At 41.2% G+C, this 22,760-nt stretch overlaps 1 protein-coding gene across 2 annotated transcripts in view; it reads left to right on the top strand.

The window, feature by feature from the left end:
* abr (ABR activator of RhoGEF and GTPase) overlaps positions 1-22,760 on the top strand; it is a 111,226-nt gene that overhangs the window by 22,317 nt on the left and 66,149 nt on the right. For both annotated transcript variants that reach the window (XM_026327748.1, XM_026327749.1), the window contains exon 2: positions 19,646-19,827. In XM_026327748.1, coding sequence (XP_026183533.1) covers positions 19,646-19,827 — 182 coding nt within the window. The remainder of the gene's footprint in view (positions 1-19,645; positions 19,828-22,760) is intronic.

Here is a 22,760-nt window from a genome sequence, read left to right as displayed (position 1 = left end):
CTTCCGAAGTTTTGCCCTTCTTCCAGCCCTCCTCCCAGGCTTGGTGCAGAGTTAGGGTATTTGTGTTGCTTGTGTGGAGGCAAGGCCCTGAAGACTAAAGTCAGGGAACAAAAATCTTCTGTTTGTAATAAATGTGACCGCACAGAATACCACAGAATATTGTGGTATTTATTATGAAAGTCTTATGTTACAGTCTTTCATAAGTCTGTAACATTTTTGCCTGTAGCCTGCAAGATGTTCACTAACGTGGAGGTGTAGCAATTTTTAGTTGTGGGTATACATCCTATACTTGTATAAAAAATAAACCTGCGTTTTTGTACACTTTTACCCTATTACCTGTGTAAACTCACTGAATCACCTAGAGAGTTATTTTAGTTTTGCCTATTTTCTTTTTCCACATTAAATCTATGAGCTTTCAAGTACACATTTGCCACCAAGCTGATAATGTGTCTGCAGTGTTTCTATAGCCTGAGTGGCAGACTGACCCTGAGTTATGCCGTAACATTAAGAGAATTAGCCAGACTCCTTTCTGGCTTGCCTCAGTGCAACGTGATGCTGAAGCAGCATCAAAGGCAGGCTAGGTTATGTAAGAGAGAATATGGGCATTTTGGCATGGCAGAGCAGAGTTGTCACGTGCACATGCAGAGATTCAACGCATGCATGTACAGTATGTCAAAGTGATTTTCTGTAATCCTAGTCACAGTGAGGAAGGCTTTGTATGCTGCTCTGAGGGAGCATAAAAATTATCTTCATTTCTGTACACCCTGTCAGTACAGAGATGAGTTTGGAGAGTAATTCACATTCCACAGTGTAAGCCACTTACCAGGTTATAAAGGGTTAATTTGTGCTACACAATTCCCACTTTCTGCTGCCAGTGTTTGCCATTAGTAATGGGGACTAAACATGTTTTTCCATGAGAAGTAATCTGATGTTGTCATCGAATGGGGCTTTAATAATAAACTGTATGAAATCATGAATGTGCAATAGTATTGATACTACTCAATGATGTTATGAAACCTGCTGAGAAAACATGAGTCACTTTGAGGCACGCACAGTAGAGTTATGAAATTGTTTTAGGGTGAGAGGTAGTGGTTTAGATTTATCTAATACAGTAGTATAATTATGTGGAAGAGCAAATTTTGCTAGTAAACAAGCAGACCGTCATTGTGACCCTTGTATGATGGACAGATTGGCTGATGTGTCAGTGAACCTGTGACCTCCTGGGTATTGCTTGTGTTGACTTAATCTTTTAGACTGTTCTTATTTCCCATGAACCACGCTATGGAAATGGACCAGATTCTTTCCCGGTTCTGCCTCTACATTTCACCACAAAGTAAAGCGGGTTTATAGGCTGACAAACATTTTTTTTGTGTGGTTCCACTTTTTCCCTCTGCACATAAAGTGTAAAGAATGGAGCACATTTCACTGGTGACTAGCTGCTCCTGGCTGACTTCAACACAGTCCCAATTCTGTCTTTAAATGTTTAATGGTAGTAGTTAGTTGACTGTCACATGGCCTGCTTTAGCAAACAGAGGCACAGCAAAGTGATTGTGGATGACTTCCCAGCAGGTTGTCATAGGGGAGCTTAATACAACTAGGGATGTGTCATTTATCACACCTCACAAATCTATTTTGACCAAACAACCCACTTTTTGCTTCCTTTCTCACTCTGAAAAACTAATGACTCTACCCTCAGTGCCAACAGAAACGGGTCCAGATCAATCTGATCAATCTCCTACACTGAAGTAGGCGCTAAAAAGGTCCCCTAAAATGGCGTTTTAGAACGATTGTAGTTGTCGGTTCTCGCGTTCGGTTCTAAGAACAATGAAATTTTTCCCCTGACTGAAAGTGTCTATAGTCATTTATGTCAGAAAACATTCAGAGCCTAGATCTCTATGGATGGAAGAGCATGAATGACTGTGATTATAACATGATTAATCAATTAATTGTTAATCACTAGTCCTTCTACCACATCATGGCACAGTCAATAAAATAGTATTAATGTAGTCCACTAAATGTTGAAATGAGAATCGGTTTTGCTTTGTAGGAAGGGATGTTGTGTAATTGAGTTTGTGCAGCATGTGAAGTCTTGAATCACTCTTCTCCCACTATACAAGCTCCTGTGTTATTCTGATCAATAGATGAAGCCGTTCCTTCCCTTCTCCCTTCCTTCCCCGTATTATAGCTACAGAAACATTAAATCTGCCCTCACACAGAAAAGCAGAAAGATTCTGTCCAAGAGTCTGCCCAAAGCTCGCCCATGCTATGCCGCTCTGTGTGCTGCTCAACTGTCTTCCTCCCATTAGGCCAGTTAAGGGCTTCATGTAATGTAATGGGCTTCATACATTTCTGTCAGGAAACAGTTGTATAATGCTACTGAACAAAATGCTTAGCAGTCGCATATCTGATATAAAGAACCTTGAAAGTAATGAAGAATAAAAATTAGAATAAATATGTGTTGATATGGTTAACATCTCATTGCTTAAGTGATCAAAATTCATTTGAGTGAGTGATAGATATTTGGCACTAAGTCATAACAGTAACTCACCTACATCCCGCTGGGGTTCCTCTGAACCAGGGCCGCCCGGGTTCATTCACTGACATCCTCGTCAATAATAGATGAAGCTTTTGGCTCATCTGAGGATGTTGTTGTGGTTCCTTCACACACAGCAAACAGAGCAAAGATCTTGTGTGTTACTGTGACTGAATGACTTGGGGAAAGATTAGAATGTGTTTTAATCAATATTACAGTTGTAAAATATTATTTTGCCTTCATTAAAGTCCTTGCTACGTAGTTTTATAGCAACAATGACAAATTGCCACTTTGTGAGTAGCCTTACTGTAGATAAATGGTATTGCTCATCATGTTAGCTTCTAAACATAGTTTAAAAGTTAGACATCATTTTTGGGTGATACTGTGCTTTATAGTATATTTTGCAAGTTAAAAACAACCTGGCTACTTTCTGAAAATGATGTGATGCCTGTTTGCATAACTTAAGTTTAATGATAAGCCCGGCAAAATATTTCCAATGTCTTGGTATGTTTTGAATACTGCACAATCCACCCTATCTTCAATATATACTGTAGTTTCTTAAAGGAACATGTAATAGCCCAGAAGTCAACATAGAGCATGCTGAATGTTTCAGTAGCTAAACGCTTGTCTCTTTAACAGGCGAGCGAATCCTTTCTCACTTTTTAACTGTTGCTGTACTTTGTTGGTGATTGTGCTCATTTAGTTTACATTGCAATTTTGATATAAGAGAAAATGTGAGTTTGGTCCCAGGAAGTCACTGTGTGGAATTGGGGTTAACTCATCTGATCATTCCTCTGATCTTGTGTCTTAATGGGACTTTCCTGGCTAATTAACGGATAAATGAATAAATGGTTGGCTGTGTGTTTACAGCTTTTCTGTGCAGGTTTTTGTAACAATATTTTTTGTAGTCTGTTTGACCCTGAATCAATTGTGCAGTTATCGTTTTGAGTAGAAATGAATAAATTATGCATACTGAGCCTGAGTGTCCTTTTTAACATGAGAATCACTGCTTTAAGCTGAGCTATCTCATAGCTGTGAAACCTCAAATACCACCTGGTTTAGTGTTAAAACTCTTGCTATCTTCAAATGGATGAGGCAATAAAAATCCTTTGTTGTACTTGATATTAGAGGGTGTGTCGTGTGTCTGAGTGTGTTTGTGTTCTGTGAGGTCTGTGGGGACCTACATCATGTCCTGAGGGGCTAGAGCTGTGTGTGTGTGTGTGTGTGTGTGTGTGTGTGTGTGTGTGTGTGTGTGTGTGTGTGTGTGTGTGTGTGTGTGTGTGTGTGTGCGTGCGTGTGCGTGTGCGTGTGCGCGCGTCTGTCGGGTGTGTCACTATGGACAGCAGTCATCCTGTAGGGCGGTGGTAACCACCAACGGCTTCGTTCTCTGCCGCTCATGCTCCCTTCCCTTCCTCCAATCAGCGCGGAGTAACCCCTTTGCCTTGGCCAATGGTGATGCTGGTATGTTTACGTGCTCCCGGAAGGCAGGGGCCATGATTAAACATTCAGGTTAGTCGAGTGGAAGAGAGGAGAAGAGGGAAAAAAAAAGAAGAGAGGGGGAGACAGGAAACAGAGATGAGGCCATTATTGGTTGAGAGGGCAGACAAATGCACTCAAACAACGACCAGTCACCCAGACACACTGAGGTGAACAAACACACACAAGTTATATATTAGCTCAGGGTCGTCACATGGGCTCATAACACATTCCTAAATGTCTGATTGCATGTTTACTCTCTGTTTTAGAAGCTATCACAGTTAACCTGCAGGCCTTTGTCTGTCTCTCTGTTTTATGTGTGTGTGTGTGTGTGTGTGTTTACGTTTACATGTATGCTCTGTGTGTATCATTAAATATTAATGGCCCTGCTAAAGTTGGCCTTCTGATCGTGATACAGTAGGTTGTCTTTCTGTGGGGGTTAAATGTTGATCTTCATAATCAGTTTTTCCTTTGACACTATTGACACCCTCAGAGTGAAGCACAAACATCCAGGCAAGAGGACAGTTTGATACATCTGTTGAGAGATGGGAGCTGTGTGGATTACCGTGTATAGGGATGGAAATTTGGGACAATAGGGAAAATGGTGTATATTTTCAGCAGATGCTTATAGAGCTTGTAACCAACAGGATAATGAAATAACTGAAAAACTCATAGTGATAGCAGATGTTTATTTCTTTCCTCTACAAATGTAAGAGATAATTGATGTACATTTGTGAAGTTTATTAATTCATGGTTGCCCGTCATCTCACTGTTTTGTTTTATTTATTTTTTTCACTCTCCCTCTCTATAATATAAATAGGATGTTGTCACCATTACAGACTATAATTGCCTTGGCATGAGCCACTCTTTTAAATCACTGTCCACTTTTTATTCACCACTCAACTGTGACCTTTTGTAGATGGACCAAGCTCAAAATCAATGTAGTGATATCCACAAGGTCTCTCTCCACTCTGTCTGCCTGCCACATGGCCTTGTGGCTCTGAGTGCTCTCTGTTTATCAGGCATCGTGCTGTATCCCCCTTTTCTATCTTATGTCTCCTGTCAGTCGTTCCAAGGGCTCATTTAATGGCAGTCTCTTAAAATACACCTCTAAAACAAACACTGAGGCCAACCTCATTGTCTGTAAAGTCTGTGTGTAAAAACATGAAAACAAGAAGGCTGGTGACGCTCACAACACTTCAAAGTTTTTACTGGTTTTTGGCCAATGCTTGGTTAATATGAGAGATCAGTAAACCTTCACTGTACAACACTCTGCAGACAGGCCCATTTCCAATTAGGTTCACATTTTCCCTAGAAAAGTCATATTTATCTAGCTAATTTTCCCTTATGCAGGTGCGGCCCTCTACATGTGCACTATTGCCATTAGTTCTCCTGGGAAAGGGAACATGGGAGTGTCCCCTTTGTTTCTCAATACCATATGGGTTTTCTCAACTTGGTTTTTAATTTTATTCACTGTTGGATTAAGTATCTATTAAAATGTACATTTATTTATATTTTTTAAACCTTTATTTTACCAGGAAGTCCCTTGAGATTGAATCTCTAGTCCCTTGAGATTGAATTATTGCAGTTGTGTATTCAAAGCTGTTTCATTTGACAAGCTGGCACTAGCACAACTAAATGGGTTTTTTTTTTAACCCATATACCTCTGGTTTTAAAAGCAGTAACTGTCCTGTTTCTGTTTTACCATTTCAAAGTGATCATCAGTTTGTATTGAAGCTGTGTGTGAGAAGTGTTGATATGAGTGTATGTTGCCCTTTAAATTACCCACCTAGTCTGCCCATGGAAATTATAAAATGGGTAGTTTGAACCAGTAGAAGTTTTTATGTGTGTTTATGTTCTCACCCTCTCATGTACACCCACACACTGACAGTTAATTTGTGTCTCCATGTCTCTAATGCCTCCAAAATGTTCAGATTTTAGATTTCTTCTCTGTCACAAACTTGTTTTGAGTCTTGTAGGAGTCTCTCTTCATTTGGTAAATAAAGAGTAGCTCCTTCTGCTCTTCATACAAAGAAACTTTAATGGCATTACTGTCATGTGAAACATTTACATGACCTAACTGAGCTGTACCGCTACGGCTCAGGGAATTCTCCTATCAGTGTATCAAACTCACTGCCTGCTATCTGATTCATATTCTTCTAATTGGTGCAGGGAGTGCAATAAATAGACGCTACAATCACTGCCAGGGTAGCCCTGAGGGCTATTGACAGCCACTTGCATGTTAATAGCTTCACTCATTGTAGATCTTTTGTTTCACTGCACGGTTTGATGCCGTTTCCATTAGCACATGCCCACGAATGATCAGGGATGGTACTGCTGCACACCGAGGCGTGGATGCCCACACAGTAGAGCTGCTGTACTGTATGTTGTAGTGCTGAGCGTGGGTGTGTGTTGGCAGTGAATAGATCAGTAGTACGAGTGAAGGATGTATTTCCTCATATCTGCTGACAAACACAGGGAGGGAGGGCCAGGTAGGAAATGAGTGGTGTAGGTTATTGTGGATTGGTAGGGGTTGTGTTGATGTTGTTGTGTGTCCATAGGTGTTTCTGCACTTGAATCTGACCTCTTAGTTTGTGCAAGTGCAGTCAGACACGGCTTCAGGCCTCGTGTGCAACAGTGGTTGTCCTAATCTATGAAGTGGTGGGTTCTATCCCACCAGTCCAAGCCTTGGGAATTTAGGGCAGCTAATTACGATGTATGGTGGTCGGTTGGCATGGTAACGTTGGTTAGGTTTGGGGGCTGAAGGGAGCTGGGTAACAGCAATTCATGCATGTGGCTCTGCTGCAGTGGGGGTCCTTATCTCTCCCTGCTTACAGGCATGTGGCACATAAAGATATGCAGCTCTAGTAGAATTGTCATTCATTTGCAGTGCAAAGGGACACTATTGCCCTTTACTGGCTCTTCTCCAATGGGGAAGTGCTCTGGATGTTTGCGCACAGGCTGTGGAGTGGATAATAGGCACACATCTTCATTAGCATCAGAACATTTGTAGTGGAATCCATACACAGCACAAATCATTAAAGTCACATCTGTCTGCCTATCTTAGATGTTTCCCTGATGTTTTTGATTTCTGGCATCCCTCGTCTTTTGCCATTAAAGCTCTGAAACCAACTCTCCCTTTTTCCTCTTTGCCTTTCTTTCCACCTCTCTGTCTCTCTCTATCTCCAGGAACTAATGTGTAGGAGTCTTGCAGCTTATTGACCTTTAAAGTGTGCTCAGCCTGTTTCCTGAGCACAGTGCCTGGCTCTATTCAAGAAGCCAACCCATTATCATCTAGATCAGTCTGGATAAGGGAAAGGGGGGAAACAAAGACCCCGGGCTTAGCTGGATGACTCAGAGACTTTCAGACTGCAGCTGCCCACAGCTCTTGACACTAGCTAAGTTAGCATCATTTAACATTACTGTAACATCAAGCTGGTAGAAAGTGGTGTGGTGATGGTTCATACACTGACATTTAACTGAGAAAGGCTTGTTCTCTTTTTCACAGCTAGACAAAGAAATTGTGTATTATATCAATACAATTAAGCTCTGTGACAAGAATATATGTCATTATTTCAACAACAAATAAATAGGAGGAAAATGACTAATCAAAGACATTTTCATCTTTGGCAGAGACTTAGAACAATGAATCCATGTTGTGGGTTTTCAGGAACGTTGGCTCCATGCCGCTCCTTATCTTGATGCAGAAACTCCTCAATGAATGCTTATTTACTGCAGTTTTGTATCCTACTTATCACCAAAAACAAGTACCCCTAAACTAACAGAATAACAAAATAATAGCAAGAATATGCTGGGGTCTGTCTTTTCAGATGTGAATATGTGATGATAGTGCACTGAATATTATGTTTTTGAGCAGTTTTTCAGGTAAAACATGACATTCAATAAGTGGTCTACTTAACATATCTGATTTCTTCCTCTAGTCTTCAGTGCAGACTTTATCATTCTTTTCAGTGTGTTGCAGACATGCAAACCTCCTTTCAAGCCTATATTTTATTTAAGTACACTCTGCTTAGCTAATCTGTGAAGCTAATTACACATGTTCTTGAATGCAACCTCTGACTCTTCCTTGTCTAGGACTGTGTTATAAACAACTATTTTGCAGCAAACATAAGTTAACAGGACCGGCACTGCTGTTATGTCTGGACTATTGCTGAGCCTTCTTGTCAAATAAAATTCCAATTTAATGCTCAAATAACAAGCTTGACTGGAGTCTGTCATCACACAGTGAGACGTCTCTCTCCAAACATCTGCTGATTTGTCTCTGTGCGCACATGTAGCCGCATCATGATCACGTACCGGTACGTGTCTTCCAAGTGCAATTGAAGATGGGTTTGTCTGTGTATTGATCAGTACACAATCTGGATCAATCAAAGTTGAGATCTCTCCCTGGGGAGGTGTGCAGTGTGCGCAGTAAAACAACACAATCTGTCGCACTGCATCTGCCTCTCTGGCCAGTGGCTGTTGTCAGCTGTCAGGTTGGTCTTTGCACTGAAGCATCTGCATATGTTTTCCTGTGGTGGTGCATTTCTGCTGGGTCTTTCCTCAGACTCCCATGTCATACTGCTGCAGTTGAAATACTTTATGGTGAGTGGTCTACAGGCCCGGGTTGTAAAGATAGACCTTCATAAAGGCTTTAAATTTCCCCAGTGTCACCTCACGATTGATGACTGCATGACAGGGAGGTATGAAAGTCTGCATGTACACTATCAACACACACCATCCAACTGACAAGCCACTAATGTGCTGTCACACTGTCATTGCTCTGCAGGGCTGGGGAGGGTAGTTGCTGAGCAGGGTAATACAGGAGGCAGATAATTATTTTGTAGACCACCTACTGTAACACACACAAACACATATACAATAACATACAGACTGAGTTTAGTGTGAAAGAGCTACCTCACATACTTTTATAATTTATTTCCCTAAAGACAAATAAAGACTCACAGCAACCACGGCTTGTAAACACGCATCTTTACTGTAAAACTGAGTGTCTTTGGTGTGTGCGCGCGCGCGCTCAGTCACTACAGTCATGTTCCTTATGCAGTAGCAGTTCTCAGAGCTGATTCTCAGTACCCACATAGTGTTATTTGGCTGCAGGGCATGATGTAATCCCACTCCTCTCCAGAAAAATTGCTGAGCAAGGCAGCACAACTCACACTGCAGCATCAACTTTTCCTTCCTCCAGCTTTATTAGTTTGCAACCTTGCCCAGCCGCCTCCGAGCGCCTATAAATGGGCAAGAGAGAGGGCTGGCAGGATGTCCCAATAGAGGAAGGAGGACTGAACATATTTCTTGTTTTTGCTTTCTTTTTTTATTGTACATTTTAACACTGTACACTGGTCATCCATCTGCTGTAATCATGTACGATACTGTAGTATAAGGTAAATCACATCAGTACAATATACTGTAGTCACTTTACCTGGTATTTACTTATTTATCCATCGATGTCCATATACTGTATATACCCATAGACGCATATTGTACACACTTATAACTTTTGTAGCTTTATAGTTTTATTCCACTTAATATTTTTAATATTTTAGTTTCTTATTTGTCTCACATCTTTGCTACTTCTGGCACTCTGCTGCGTAATGTACTTTGCTGTTGCAACAAGCCCCCATTGTGGGACAAATAAAGGTATGGGGCTGGGCGATATAACGAATTAATGTGATTTATGTTTGCATGTTCGCGTCATCATCCTGAGCATGGCAAAAGAACCAGTGTGCCTCACTTCTGTTATCATGACTGTGGTCTCAATTCTGGTTAAGCCAAGAACGGTTGTACTCTTATGACATTTTTACCATTTGCATAGTGGCAAATTAGTGCTGGCTCACTTTTGAAGAACACCAGGTACTGTACACACGCTCTAATACCACTGCTGCTCCCTGATGAACTGCTGTCACAGTCAATACACTGCAACAAAACATGAGGAATCTCAATGTGCAGGTCCAGTGGCTGTGCAGAGGACAGTCATTTGAATACCAATATGTTCTCTGTGTTTCATGTTGCATGTAGCAGAATTATTAGATATACATTCTTTGTGTTATTTTCTTACAGATGCTTTTGTCTGACATATATGTGTATTCATGTATCTATTTACATTGCTGCTGCACTGCACATGTGGGTTAGTGTGATGGATGCCTCTGTCACTAGCCCAATGGACATGCTGGCTGTGTGATCTACACCTCAGACTGGACTCTGTGGTCCAACCTCTTATCTCCCATCACACACATGCAGCTGCAACCAATTCTTAAAAAGAAAGATTAAGCACCTTCTCTTATTTCTGATCGTAAAAGTAAGGCCATAGAATCAGCCATTTCCTTAGAAGCCTTACTTCACCTGAATACTGAATAACTGCTGTGCACATGCTGTGACTCATCTGACCTGTGTGGGCGTGTGGAGGTCTTTTTTTTTTTTTTTTTTAATTATTAATTTCTGTCTTTCTTATTTCTTCTTATTTGTGTGCAACATAAAGTTGTGTTTCTAACCTGAGAGTCAGTCTTTAAATTAGTGAGTTGCAGGTGGAATCCTGTCTCTGTGTAGCCCGCAGCTATTTTATGACTCGGGTTCATTAGTTTGAAAACTTATTCTTGTCCAGTGGTATAGGAATGGCACAGTCCTGCCAGGAGCACTGGCTACCTCCTGAGATGACCAAAAACCTTATCGGCAAGTACGAAGCATTTTCAACAACTTGGCTAGTTGTCATGGCAGCCTTTGTGCTTGCCATTGAAACAAGACTTGGTTATTGAGAGTGGCAGGTGAATTCGGAGCTGTCCATCAGGAGGAGCTAATAGTGACTAATGTGAGCCGACACTGGGTTGACATTGGCTGGGTAGCAGAAACAGGACTGTAGGTGTAACCAGGTGGTTAGGCAACTAAATCAGGCATTTATTTGCACATGGTGGACGATTGCCTATGACGTTGTGGCAGGGTCACACATGGCCAGGCGTGTTTTACCTTTTTAACTACTAATTACATACTGTGTCAAATTTTAGGTATTCTATTCAGTGAACAATTAGCCTGTTGTTTTGCATTTTGTCAAAGTCAAATAATTGTTACATAGAAATGCAGCTGTAAGCAGGGGAACCTCTTTGGTGTCAGAGTGGATTGTGGCACTGCAGTGGTTTGTGGTAAATGCCAGCATCGGCATGCTAACGTGCAAAGGTTTAACATGTATAACTGTATAATGTTTTCCATTTTAGTTTGGATTGTTAGCATGCACAGGTGTCATGACCGTGAGCCAGCATATGTCACATGCACATAAATAAGAATGAGCAGCATTTATTTAAAAGTAGACTCTAAGTAATGTCCAACCATATGTGTTGTTGCATAATAGCAGTGAAAAAAATCTTCCACCATATGTGGAACTAGCTGCACTGACACTATTGAGGGAGTTTTCCAAGCACAAGACAAACTCAGACACTTGGCTCTTGCACACTGTCACATAGATAAATGCAGTCGCTGGAGTGAGCAATTCTACAGTCACAGGTTTGTGTGCTTAGTGCGTATTTGTTTTTATGTAGTTACCTCATTTGAAAGGTTTTTCCGGTGCAAGCCATTTCTTATTAGCCGGAGCCTCATTGATCTATTCCCATCTACACACACCAGAGCCTGTGAGTAATTGTGTAGAGCATGCATCTGTGGTGTGAGCGACACAGTGTCTGTGTTTCCTCAGGGGCTGCACTGATTTCCCCAAGCATTATGCAGAGCGCAGAGGAAGCCTGGAGAGAAAGGAACATCAAACACGTGAAATAAACACACTGATGTGCCTGAGATTCAGAATAGTAGTAGGAAATAACAACCCTGAAACATTCATAATCTTATGTCTTTTGGATTTCTGGGTCGGTTTTGTTTGTTGTTTATTAAACCCACGAGTGACTGGCATGTGAAAAGAATGTAATGTTGATATTTTCAGTCTTTCAGTATTATAAAACTTCAGTAGAAATGTCAGGTTTTGGAATCTGGCCCTCAGATTCAATAATCATCTCGTCTGTGTTTTACATAGACACTTTACACAGGTTTCTCCAGGGTCAGTATTCAATACAGTTATAACTGTTTTGAGAAAGGGCTTACTGCATAAACTGGATTGTTCATATGTGCTACAATAATACTTTTACCAATATAATAACTCATTAACTGTTACAATTACTGTCTGGAAGTTGCAGAAAAGAAATGAGAGGGGAAAGTGAAAACAAGTCAGATGGCTTTCATTAGGCAGTTATGCACATGCAGCATGTACTTTACAGCTGTTTGAACCACTGTCAACATTAAGGCTTTGTTTTAAGCCAAGCTTTTCTTTAAAGCCCTCTGTGGGCAGCACTGCCTCTGTCAGTACATGCAGAATATGAACAGTGGTACCTGTGGTTTATTTTCTTCATATATCTGTGGTCGTCTTCACAGGTGGTGTCTATACAGTACTCTCTCTCTGTTCAGTTCATTTTACAGTAATGGCTGTTGGCACTAGCCCAGCATTTTAGTGGCACTGAAGGAGTATGTTTTATGTACGTAGGTGTTATTAGCTATTTGACTGTTAGGGCAGCCATGGGATCCATAAAGGTAGGTGTCCATGTTTCTGACACTGACCCCTCATATGCTCTTTTGGTATGACCTCCTCACTGTGAAAAACCTTTTTCTGCTGACTTCTTTGACTCCCACTAACGATGGTGTCATATTTTCACTATAGAGATTGGATCCAGCAGCAACACTGTTCACTGCAGTGGCTGCAGAACTGCTTACATAAACGTCTAGAGGCGGTTTTTGCTGTGTCTGGATGACAATGCATGTCCTCTTTTATAATGGATAGCGTGCCAGTGCATTAATGAATGTATGATGTAGAATACTGTGATGTATTTAAGTCGTCCTGTAGATGGTTCATTATTGTTCAGTTCATCACTTGATCACTGGATTTGTAGCTGCTCGCAGTGTTAGCTTGCAACAACATGATTTGAATCATTCCCAAATATGGAGACCACTAATCTGCAGTGTAGCTGCTTTTGGGTTTCAGCATTTGGTTTGATCATTTGGCTTTGCACTGAGTTCTTTGGCAAGTGGTTGAACTAGTGTGATCCAGTTTTGGTTGGTTCTACACGATACAGTAAATGGACCCACACTGCTGGTTTTTATGACCCACAAACAATGAGAGGACAGTGTTTTTTGTCCAACTGCAAAGTAACACGAAGTGTCCGGTGGACAGAGAGACTGACATTTCACTACGTTTTATTGCTTCCATGCCCTAACTGCTGTTTTTGTCCGTGTGTGTTTGTTGCTTCCTCCTAGGCTGTGGGTGTTTTTGAATACGACATTGTTAACTTCGTTTGAATGAGTTGTGTCTGAAAGGTTTACAGCAGTGGCCGTATTCAACAGTGACCAGCTCCCAACCGACTGTGTCATATCACAAAGCCATCAGTTTGTGCGGTTGAATCTGAGTCAAAGAAAGTGGGGCTGGAGTTGTGACCCGATGTTTGCCCAACTGCCTTGGTGATGGTGTTTCAGTGAAGCAACAGGCCAACACACTCATGGCTTTCTTTTTTGAGGCCGTGTGTGTCGTTCGTTCTCTCCTCTCCAGCAACGGTGAGTCAGGCCACCCTGTGTTGACTGTGTTGATGCGCGCGTGCGTGCGTGCGTGCGCGCGTGCGTGTGTGTGTGTGTGTGTGTGTGTGTGTGAGAGCGAATGTGGAATGTGGGTCGACCTTCACAGCCTTATGTGGGTTCACTTGACTGTAGTGATGTGCCAGACCAAGGCCGTATTGATTTCTCAATAGGATCTTCCTCCAGTGCACGTCAATCCTTTTTCTTGACGTTATGTCTTGTTTAACTGCGTGTCACGTTTTAACCCTGCGAAATCCATGGATGTGTGTCTGAGGACTTCTCATTGATATTCCTGTTTGTCACGCATGGTGATTGTCAGACTGCATTAGCTGACTGGGGCAGCCTACATTTTAGCCTGTTGGAGTGTGTGCAGAGAAACACGCACATGTGGCCTTCACTGTCACCGGCTGCTGCACATATGAGCCCTCTGACTAAAGTGGGGTTTTAAAAAAGCACAGCAATACTCAGGGATTGTTGGCGATATTTGTTTTCGGGACATAGCTTTGAATTTGCATTTGTAGCTCGTTTAGGATAACTTGTCTTACTGAATCATTTTCTAAAACTAATCAAAGAGAAATGAGAAGATTATATTGCTTTTCAGCAATGGTTGCAAATAGTAGATTGCAATACACAGTCAATTTCTAGATTCTTCACAGCTTCATTTAGAAAGTAGTGTAAGACTATAGTAGTGAAGCAGACATATAGGCAGTAAGCTATTCTACATTGGTGACTACCTAAGGAGTCATAGAAAAAAATTATGAACAGGAAACAAACAAGCAAAAAAAGAAAAAACACACCAAAACTTTCTTTTTAATTTTTCTCTCTCATAGGTTACTCAAATAAACCTGTTTTACAGGGAGCAGTCTCTTTTTGGTCATAACTCCTTGACATATGCAACATGTGAGGGGGGACCTCAAATAAACAGCTTTCTTTCAGACACTAACCCAAAGGCATGAAAAGCAATGAAAACATAATCAACTTGAACAGCTCGTTTGATTTCTCTTTCTCTCCTGCCAGTAGTTTGTATACAGACACAGCAAACACTCACACATTTTGTTGACACTTTGTCTCCGCTGATACAAAGCTAAGTGTTTGTGACGATCCTGGACAGACGTGCAATATGAGAGTCCCTTGGACCTCAACATTATAAACAAGAAAAAGCTGTGATCATTACACAGGATCTTGGTATCTTACTATTCAAATCAGACCCGTCATCCACAGACATTAAGTCTGATCAGCTCAGTTATCAGCTTATTGTAACCTCAGTGTTAGATAAAGCTGGAGCCACCTGTGTAGCCTCAGTGGAGCTGCACAATTCATCAGTAACTTTAGATTTTGCTATAAATGGGTTTGGGGGAACTATTGATGGCAAAATTTCACTTACCTTGTTTATTTTAGTTACAATGACAAATGTGTCGTAAAATGATTCTGTTCCTTTTAATTATTGAGCTAATACTATATCTCTGTCTGGAAAAGAGTCTTTATATGGGATAGTGAGAACATTGTTTTTAATAGAATTTATTAGAATTTAAGATTTTCTTTTCATAAAAGTTACTTAAAAAGGGAAATAATTTAAATAAAATTATTTTTCTAACTGATTTTTTTCCCCCTTTTTTCCTGAGTAATATGTAGACTAACGTGAATCTTGTAATTACAGAATCTTGTATTACAGAAATGGCTTTAGGGAAGGGAAGGTCTGTCTCTTGGTCGGTCAGACTGAAATATCTTGAATGGATTGCCATAAAAAATGATGACATACCCTTAAGCCTCAGCTGTACTTACTATGGACACATGCTAACCTTGCAAGTTGTACATGTTCAGAGCTCGCAAAATTTCAAAATCCCTGGTAGCCCTGTCAGAGGAATTGGTGCGCAAAGTGAAAGTAAAAACAAAAAACAAGCACGAATTCAAACGTAATTTCAACACTTCACATATTGACAGTGGCTCCCCGATGCCCGAATATTATATAATTACCCAACTATATTTAAGAAAGAATGCAGAAGCATTGAAATATATTTTTCCTCCCCACATGATAGCCCGACGGGCAGGGCTGAGAAAGATTTTGGTAGCCCGACTGGAAGACACAATAGCCCTGGGAAGTCGGGCTAGCGAATTTGCGAGCCCTGATGTTAAATCTTATATCTATGAAATAAATGGCTTATGACTGTCTTGAGTAACAAAAGTCAAAGTTTAACTTAGATTTGTTCAGTTTTAAAATGAACATGTCACATTTTTTGAAAGAGCCACATCTTGTTAGATGTGATAGACGTTGTGCTCAACATGGATTCTCTGTCATCCCTCCTTTGTATGTTTGACAGCCCTGATTGTGATGGATAGCTGCTGTTTGAGTTTGGCACACTGTGGCTGCCCTTCTTCTCTTTTTTAACAATAGGCTCATTCTCACTATACCCTTCTCCTCTTTTATCTCTACTGGTTTCTGCAGTATCCAGCCTTCATACCTACAGTAGTCCACTGTGTGATGTATGCCCATATAATGTAAACATGTTGTGAGTGCTCTCACTCTACTCAGGTATAGATGGATCTCAACTGAATTTGTAGGTGGATATTTTAGTGCTGACATTTACCCCTGGAATGAGTATCTTCTTTTCCTTTGGGCTGCTCCCTTCAGGGGTCTCCACAGCGAATCATCTGCCTCCATTTAACCCTATCCTCTGTATCCTCCTCACCCACACCAACTATCCTCATGTCCTCCTTCACTACATCCAAGAACCTCCTCTTTGGTCTTCCTCCAGGCCTCCTTCCCTACTCCTGGAATGAGTATGTCATATTGAAAAGACAGATGGTGCCATGTCTATTATATCTAAACTATTACACTTTTAAATCTTTATAATTGAGTCAGTTTTTTACTTTAAGATAATGACTGTAAAGACGCTTTATTGATTGGTATATGAAACTTCCAGTATTTACTCAATCCATTCAAGTTTCTGCCTACATAACGTATCAGTGTTGGAGTGATATCGGGTTTTGATGAGCCAGATATTAAATGAAATGTTAAATCAAGAAATATCAGTCATTTCATATTGCAGTCATATGCAATATAGCTGAAGGACACCAAGATTGATCTGTTAAATAACAAGTATAGACAGTAATTTACTATAGAGCAGCAGTTTCATTTAATCACTAGCAAATGTGGTGTTTTCTGCGTTACGTGCACTATGTGTGGCCATAATATAAGTCGGCCCTTCGCTGTGTGGCCAAGCAGCAGCAGCTCAGCCAAAGAAAGGAGGCACAGTTGCCCTTTTCTGTGGTCTTTGCTCGCTCCTGCCTGTGTGGCTGTATCTTGCATTAATATGGCTAATTGGACCTAATGAGGATAAATAACGCCATTCACAGACCAAAATGCACTCAGAGACGGCTGTATTGAGACCCATTAACAGTTTAATACACATTGCATATACAGTTGATATTAAACCAGCAAATGCATGAGAAGTAATCCAACTGGAAGTTTTCACAGAAACACAGAGTTGAGCCTATTCACAAATCCATGCAAGTTAGTTTCCATTTCACAAGCTTCCATGTCTCTGAGCCAAGTGAAGACAAAATGAGTTTCCTTCCCGCTTACAGTCAATTTTCAAGACATGAAATTTTAAGTTTTTGTAACTCTTCTATTGAGAGATAAGAACATCTGGTCTGCGATAAGAAAGACAGCCCTCTAGGGCTGCCGGTTTATGGGAGAAATCATAATCATGATTATTTTGGTCAATATTGGTTATTTAAAATGATAACCAACCTTCAGGTGGTCATAAAGACTTGTGGTGTTACCTAGTGGCGCAGCAAATGTTGCCTGTTGTATGTTTTTGATCCACATCGGATTCCTCGAAACCCAACTTTTCCCAGAAAACCATATTAGTTCTACTTTCTTTGCTGACCAAACGCTGCTGCTGCTCTCCTCCTGCCGTCTTCATTCCTAGTGATTTTCAAATACCACCAGATACCTCACACATGACTTGCCTTGCTGACAGTATAGGCTGAATGAGTTTAGGCTTTGGGAGGGGGTGGACACACATGGATTGTGGTACCTGATTACATTGTTTTTGTGATTGCTTGGTGCTAGAATTAGCCCTACAGTCCTCTGTTTTCCATGTGCTCTAATGCTGGCTTAACTTGGGACAGACTAGCCTGTCGGGATGCCAGAGGGAGTACAGAAGAGTCAGAGAGGGAGCAGATGGGAAAGAGAGAACAAACAAATGCACACACGTATATTGCAAGATGAGCTCTTTTCTGTGGCATGATCACAGCACAGTTGGAGTTGGATGGACAACCTTAGCTGAGCCTGTCTTCTGTTGTCTTTTGACAGGTTTTCTCATGTCATCCTGCTGTGCTTTAGCACACTGTCATGTTTTGGTGCATGCTTTGCAAGGTCAGCTCACGACCAAATGTACCATTTATCAGCTATTTGCCCAACAGCTATAGATAAACCATATGTCCACACGCATGAACGCATGCATGCAAACAGATGGAGTTTTTTTTCCTTTGGTTTGACAGGTGGGTGGTCTAGTGACTGTGGATTATGGTGCATGTCTGAAGGTGACAGACTGTGTGTGTGTGTGTGTGTGTGTGTGTGTGTGTGTGTGTGTGAGAGTGTGTGTGTGTGTGTGTGTGTGTGTGTGTGAGTGTGTGAGTGTGTGAGTGTGTGAGTGTGTGAGTGTGTGAGTGTGTGAGTGTGTGTGTGTGTGTGTGTGTGTGTGTGTGTGAGAGAGTGTGTGTGTGTGAGTGAGTGAGTGAGTGACCCATCAGCTTCAGCTTAAATATTGACCCCTTCAGTCATTGGTCCTTTGTGACTCAAATTGTCTGGTATTGTTACACACAAACATGCACACATGCCCCCTCTTGAGGACACACAGATCTATGCAAATGCTGATGAACTGACACTTTATAGCGGTGGTGTGAGCTCAGCGCTGGTCACATGCAGGCACATACAGTGGGCACACCCACACACTTCCCACATCATTCACTTGTTAAACATTCGGTTCCCCTTTTACACCAGCCCACTGTATATGATTTTTTTTTTTATGCTAGTTGCACAAGCATTGGTGCATACACTCCTACTGCAAGTTCATAAAAGCACAAAAGCAATATTCTGCAATGTGTCAAATATGTAAACAGGTTCTGTATCCTATCAGGGTCAAAACAAACTCAAATGTTACAATTATTGTGTAAATGTAAGCAATCCCTGTGTCCTATTGGGTCCAACATTCTGCCGTTTTTGCTATGTATTATTGTGTCATCCCTGACTATCCCTCTATATTACACCTGTCCACTCTAATAAGAAATCAGATGTAGGTCACATTTGTATTTCTGACACAGGCTTCTTATATCTCTCTATGCCTTTCTGTTGTTCTCCTGTTTCTTTATCAGGGCAGGAGTTGTTTCAGAGTTGTTGCCTGCTGCTGCAGCTGTCACTGCTGCTCAAGCTTGAACACCAGTGGTGTCACAGGACATGAATTTCAACCCCAGGACACTGACACTACAACTAACATATAAAATACTGAGACACTGACACCAAAAAGGATCAAAACAAAATATGTTTATAGATTTAAATAATTAGGTTCAGGTTTATGGTGCTGAAATTTCTGGTTTATGCTGTTGTTGGGATGTTTTCAGCTTGTCAATGCCAACTGTGCCGCCTCTGGTCCTCATTTAACCGTTAAAACGCCACATGCCCCCTGCTTGTATAAATTGTCTCCAGAAATGTAATCCTTTGTTTCACCCTTAGCTTAAATCCTTCTTCTAACGTTAAACCCGCCCATGCTTTTTGTTTTTTTTTTCCCTCTTGGTTGAACTTATTCCACAATATATTCCCTAAGCAGGTAACACAATAAGCGATGTGTAACAGGAGAATGCAGAGCTTGAAAATGGCATTGAGGAAGTACTGGATTGTTCTCACAAAGCTGTGGTTGTGAGTCACTGGAGCCCAGCAGTGGCTTCTGTGGTGTAATGCTAACCACCCTCAATCTCTCCTTTTCTTTTGTTCTGTCTCTCCCACTCTGCCACTCAATCCTCCAGACTTCAACTACAACACAGATGGCTATGACGGGGATGTGGCTGAGGACGGCAAGTCTCAGGATGGCTCAGAGACGCTGCCCTATATAGATGAATCACCCACCATGTCACCACAGCTGTGTGCACCACAAGGGCCTGATGGAGAAACCGTCTCCCCCACACCACCAGAGGGCCTGGTGCCTGGGGTAAGAAAACACACACACACACACACACACACACACACACACACACACAGATCTAGGTACAAATCAGTAACAGTCCTTCAACTTCTACATATAAGTTTATATTCTTAGACAATGGACAGGTGGGACGGAGAACAGAGTCGTGACTCATAATCTGGATGTTTCAGGTTAATTACATGTTAATGCATTTCTCCTCCAAGCAGGTTTGAAACCTGAAAGGTAGTTTTGTAGAATTGAGCTGCTCAACTATAACTGGTGTGTTATTAACTTCTTAAAATGTGAAGCTGCTCTTGACTAGAATTTGCTCCTAAACATGAGATGATGGAAAGCTTCATTTAAAGGATAGTTCCACATTTTTTCAAGTTTATTTTAATGCAGTACTCACATATGTGCACTGAAAGAAATATTGGCTACTGTGATCACTCCTCCTGTCCACAGTCTCAAGACACATTCTGAAGTTCAGCTAATGCAAGGTTTACTAGTCTGAGGTAATCACATCAGGTGGGTTTGTTTTAGAGTTACAGTCTTTCTAGTACAAAATTCCCTCTTTGTGTTTCCCTCTGCATTGTGTTTTTGCAGTGCTGTGGAGTAGGGATTGTGACCCAAAGATTTAACTTTATTAAAAATGTAAAGTAGTATGGACAGGAGGAGCAGTGACAGAGAAGAAGAAGTCCTCTCTGTGGACATATGTCCACTTATGGGTGCTGTAAATGGGATTTGTGTTGTGACATTTTAAAAATGGTGCTGTCCAGAGGAGTCATTAAAGCAGTTCATTTCAACCTAGTCATGGACCTGACGAGAAAACCTAATAGGTGACTAGATGTTCAGTAGATGACCATTTAATTGTCATCATTTAATCTAAACTCAGATCTTTAAAATGTCTGATGTGATTTTGGTCCATCTGTGATGACAGTCTTTTAGTATTTTCTGGGCTACTGATCAACCTGCCGTCTCTCCCTGAAGTTAGCCGCCGATCTTGACCCTCTGTAATGGTTAGCAATTAGCCACAATGGTGGGACTGCCTGCAGCACACTGCAAGTGGTGCATTCACAGCAGCAGGAAATGACCAGTAACAGATGGGGTTTGACGCCAGCAGCACCAGTCAGCCAGTCTGTGTGTGAAGGGACAATATGTTTGAAGGCTGTGTTTATTGTTTGAAATGTAGTTTAGTATTGATACGTTTTTAAGATGGAGTGATCATGTGTTCAGTCAATGTTTAAAGCTGCTGATACTGCAAGTGGCACATTTTTCTTTGCTGAGTTTGTTGCAGTGGCTGTTACTGTGCATCTGAGGAGGCAGAATATTTCAAATAAACTGCTGCTGCTGCTACAGAAATTAAAAAAAATAAATTTTCTGTAAATCTATCCTCTTAAAGCAGCACTGCATAGTTTATGGACCTCAAAATAATATCTCTAAAATAATTTCAGTGGTAGAACAACTCTTGACTCTTGACCAATTTTACTGCTGCAGCAGCCTGAGCAGGCTCACATCGGCTGCAGCAGCAGTATGTGGCTTTAGTGTTCAGGTAGGGTCACTCAGCCCTGCCCATCTGCTGCCAGCAGGAGAGACCTGCTTTATGGCACACGTCACATTTTACTCATAGCCTGGGTGGAGTTGACCCACAGCTCACTATAAGGCGAAACGATCTAACACCACATTCTCAAAACCAACACCATGGCAGAGCCAGCGAAGAAACCAAAGAGGGCTTTGTTAGAGGAAGTGAAGAAAAGAGAGAGAGAGAGATCGGACACGAGCCCGAACACGAATTAACATCGGACGGGCTTACACTCTGGATTCACCGGCTCCTTCACCTTGGCTGTCAAATTCAGTGTATTGCCCCGCCCACGGGAAGTTTATACAGCCACAATATTTATGACACTGGTGACGGCACTTCTCAACTAGATGGGGGGAACCGTGAGCAAAAGTGACAGTGTTGCTTTAAGTTGTACCTGACACCAAGCATTTAGTACACTGATACAATAGCTCTCATGAAATGGAAATAGATTGAGTGATTATTTATTTCTGTGAGAGAGTAGCTATGGACTGCTCAGATTAGTTTTCTAAATATTTTATTGCATATTTCAGTGTTTCTGGTCTTGTCACGTGCTCAATTCCTCCTTCACATCAGTATGTCACAGACACACTCACACTCACACACACACACACACACACACTGATGGAGCACAGTGAACAGAAAGTGAAAAAAACAGAATGTCCTGTCAATGACCTGCTTTCTTTCAGCACCTTTTCTAGAAATAGCTCCCCTCACCTTTCCCACGTGCACTCTGTCAGATCTTCCTCTACTATCTATCCCTGCTGTTGTTCTCTTGCCCTTTGATTTATCTCTACTTCAAACAGCTCTATGATCACTGCACTAACATAGTATTGTAAATATACTTTGGCCGTAATCAATGACCTTCTTGTAATAACAGTGATTTATGAATTATTAAACCTGTTACATTCATTGAGTCACTCAGTGTTGGGTCACCTCTTGTAAATGAAAGTGTCTCCATCTAGTGGTGAGTTGGAGTAAGGACAAATCAGGGAGGACTTTTCCACATGTTGAAACTTTATTTCAAATGTACTAACATTTGAGGTGAATAGGACATGTGGCTAGAGGCTAGATCTCAGGAATAATGACAACTGATGATGTTTTAATTAAAATAAAGACTTAAAGACGTGCAGTTTAAGAGCTCAGAGTATCTGAAACAGACTGAAAGATGAAATAAATTGAAAAATGATTCTTCAGGCACTTTTCGGTAAAGCAAAAACTAATAAATGTTTTGAATATGCTTTAGATATAATAAAATCATACTGATAATAATGACACTAATCCACTCTGTTTTTTATATTTGACCACAATATGTCAGCAGGAAATTGAGTTTTCTTTCATTCATAGTTGACGCTGTGTTCATAGAGAAGTGATGTCAGAAGCT

This window comes from Mastacembelus armatus, chromosome 14 (genome assembly GCF_900324485.2).
Source record: "Mastacembelus armatus chromosome 14, fMasArm1.2, whole genome shotgun sequence".
Classification (NCBI taxonomy): domain Eukaryota; kingdom Metazoa; phylum Chordata; class Actinopteri; order Synbranchiformes; family Mastacembelidae; genus Mastacembelus; species Mastacembelus armatus.
The sequence above is the reverse complement of the archived record's forward strand: the minus strand, read 5'-3'. Positions and strand labels throughout refer to the sequence as shown.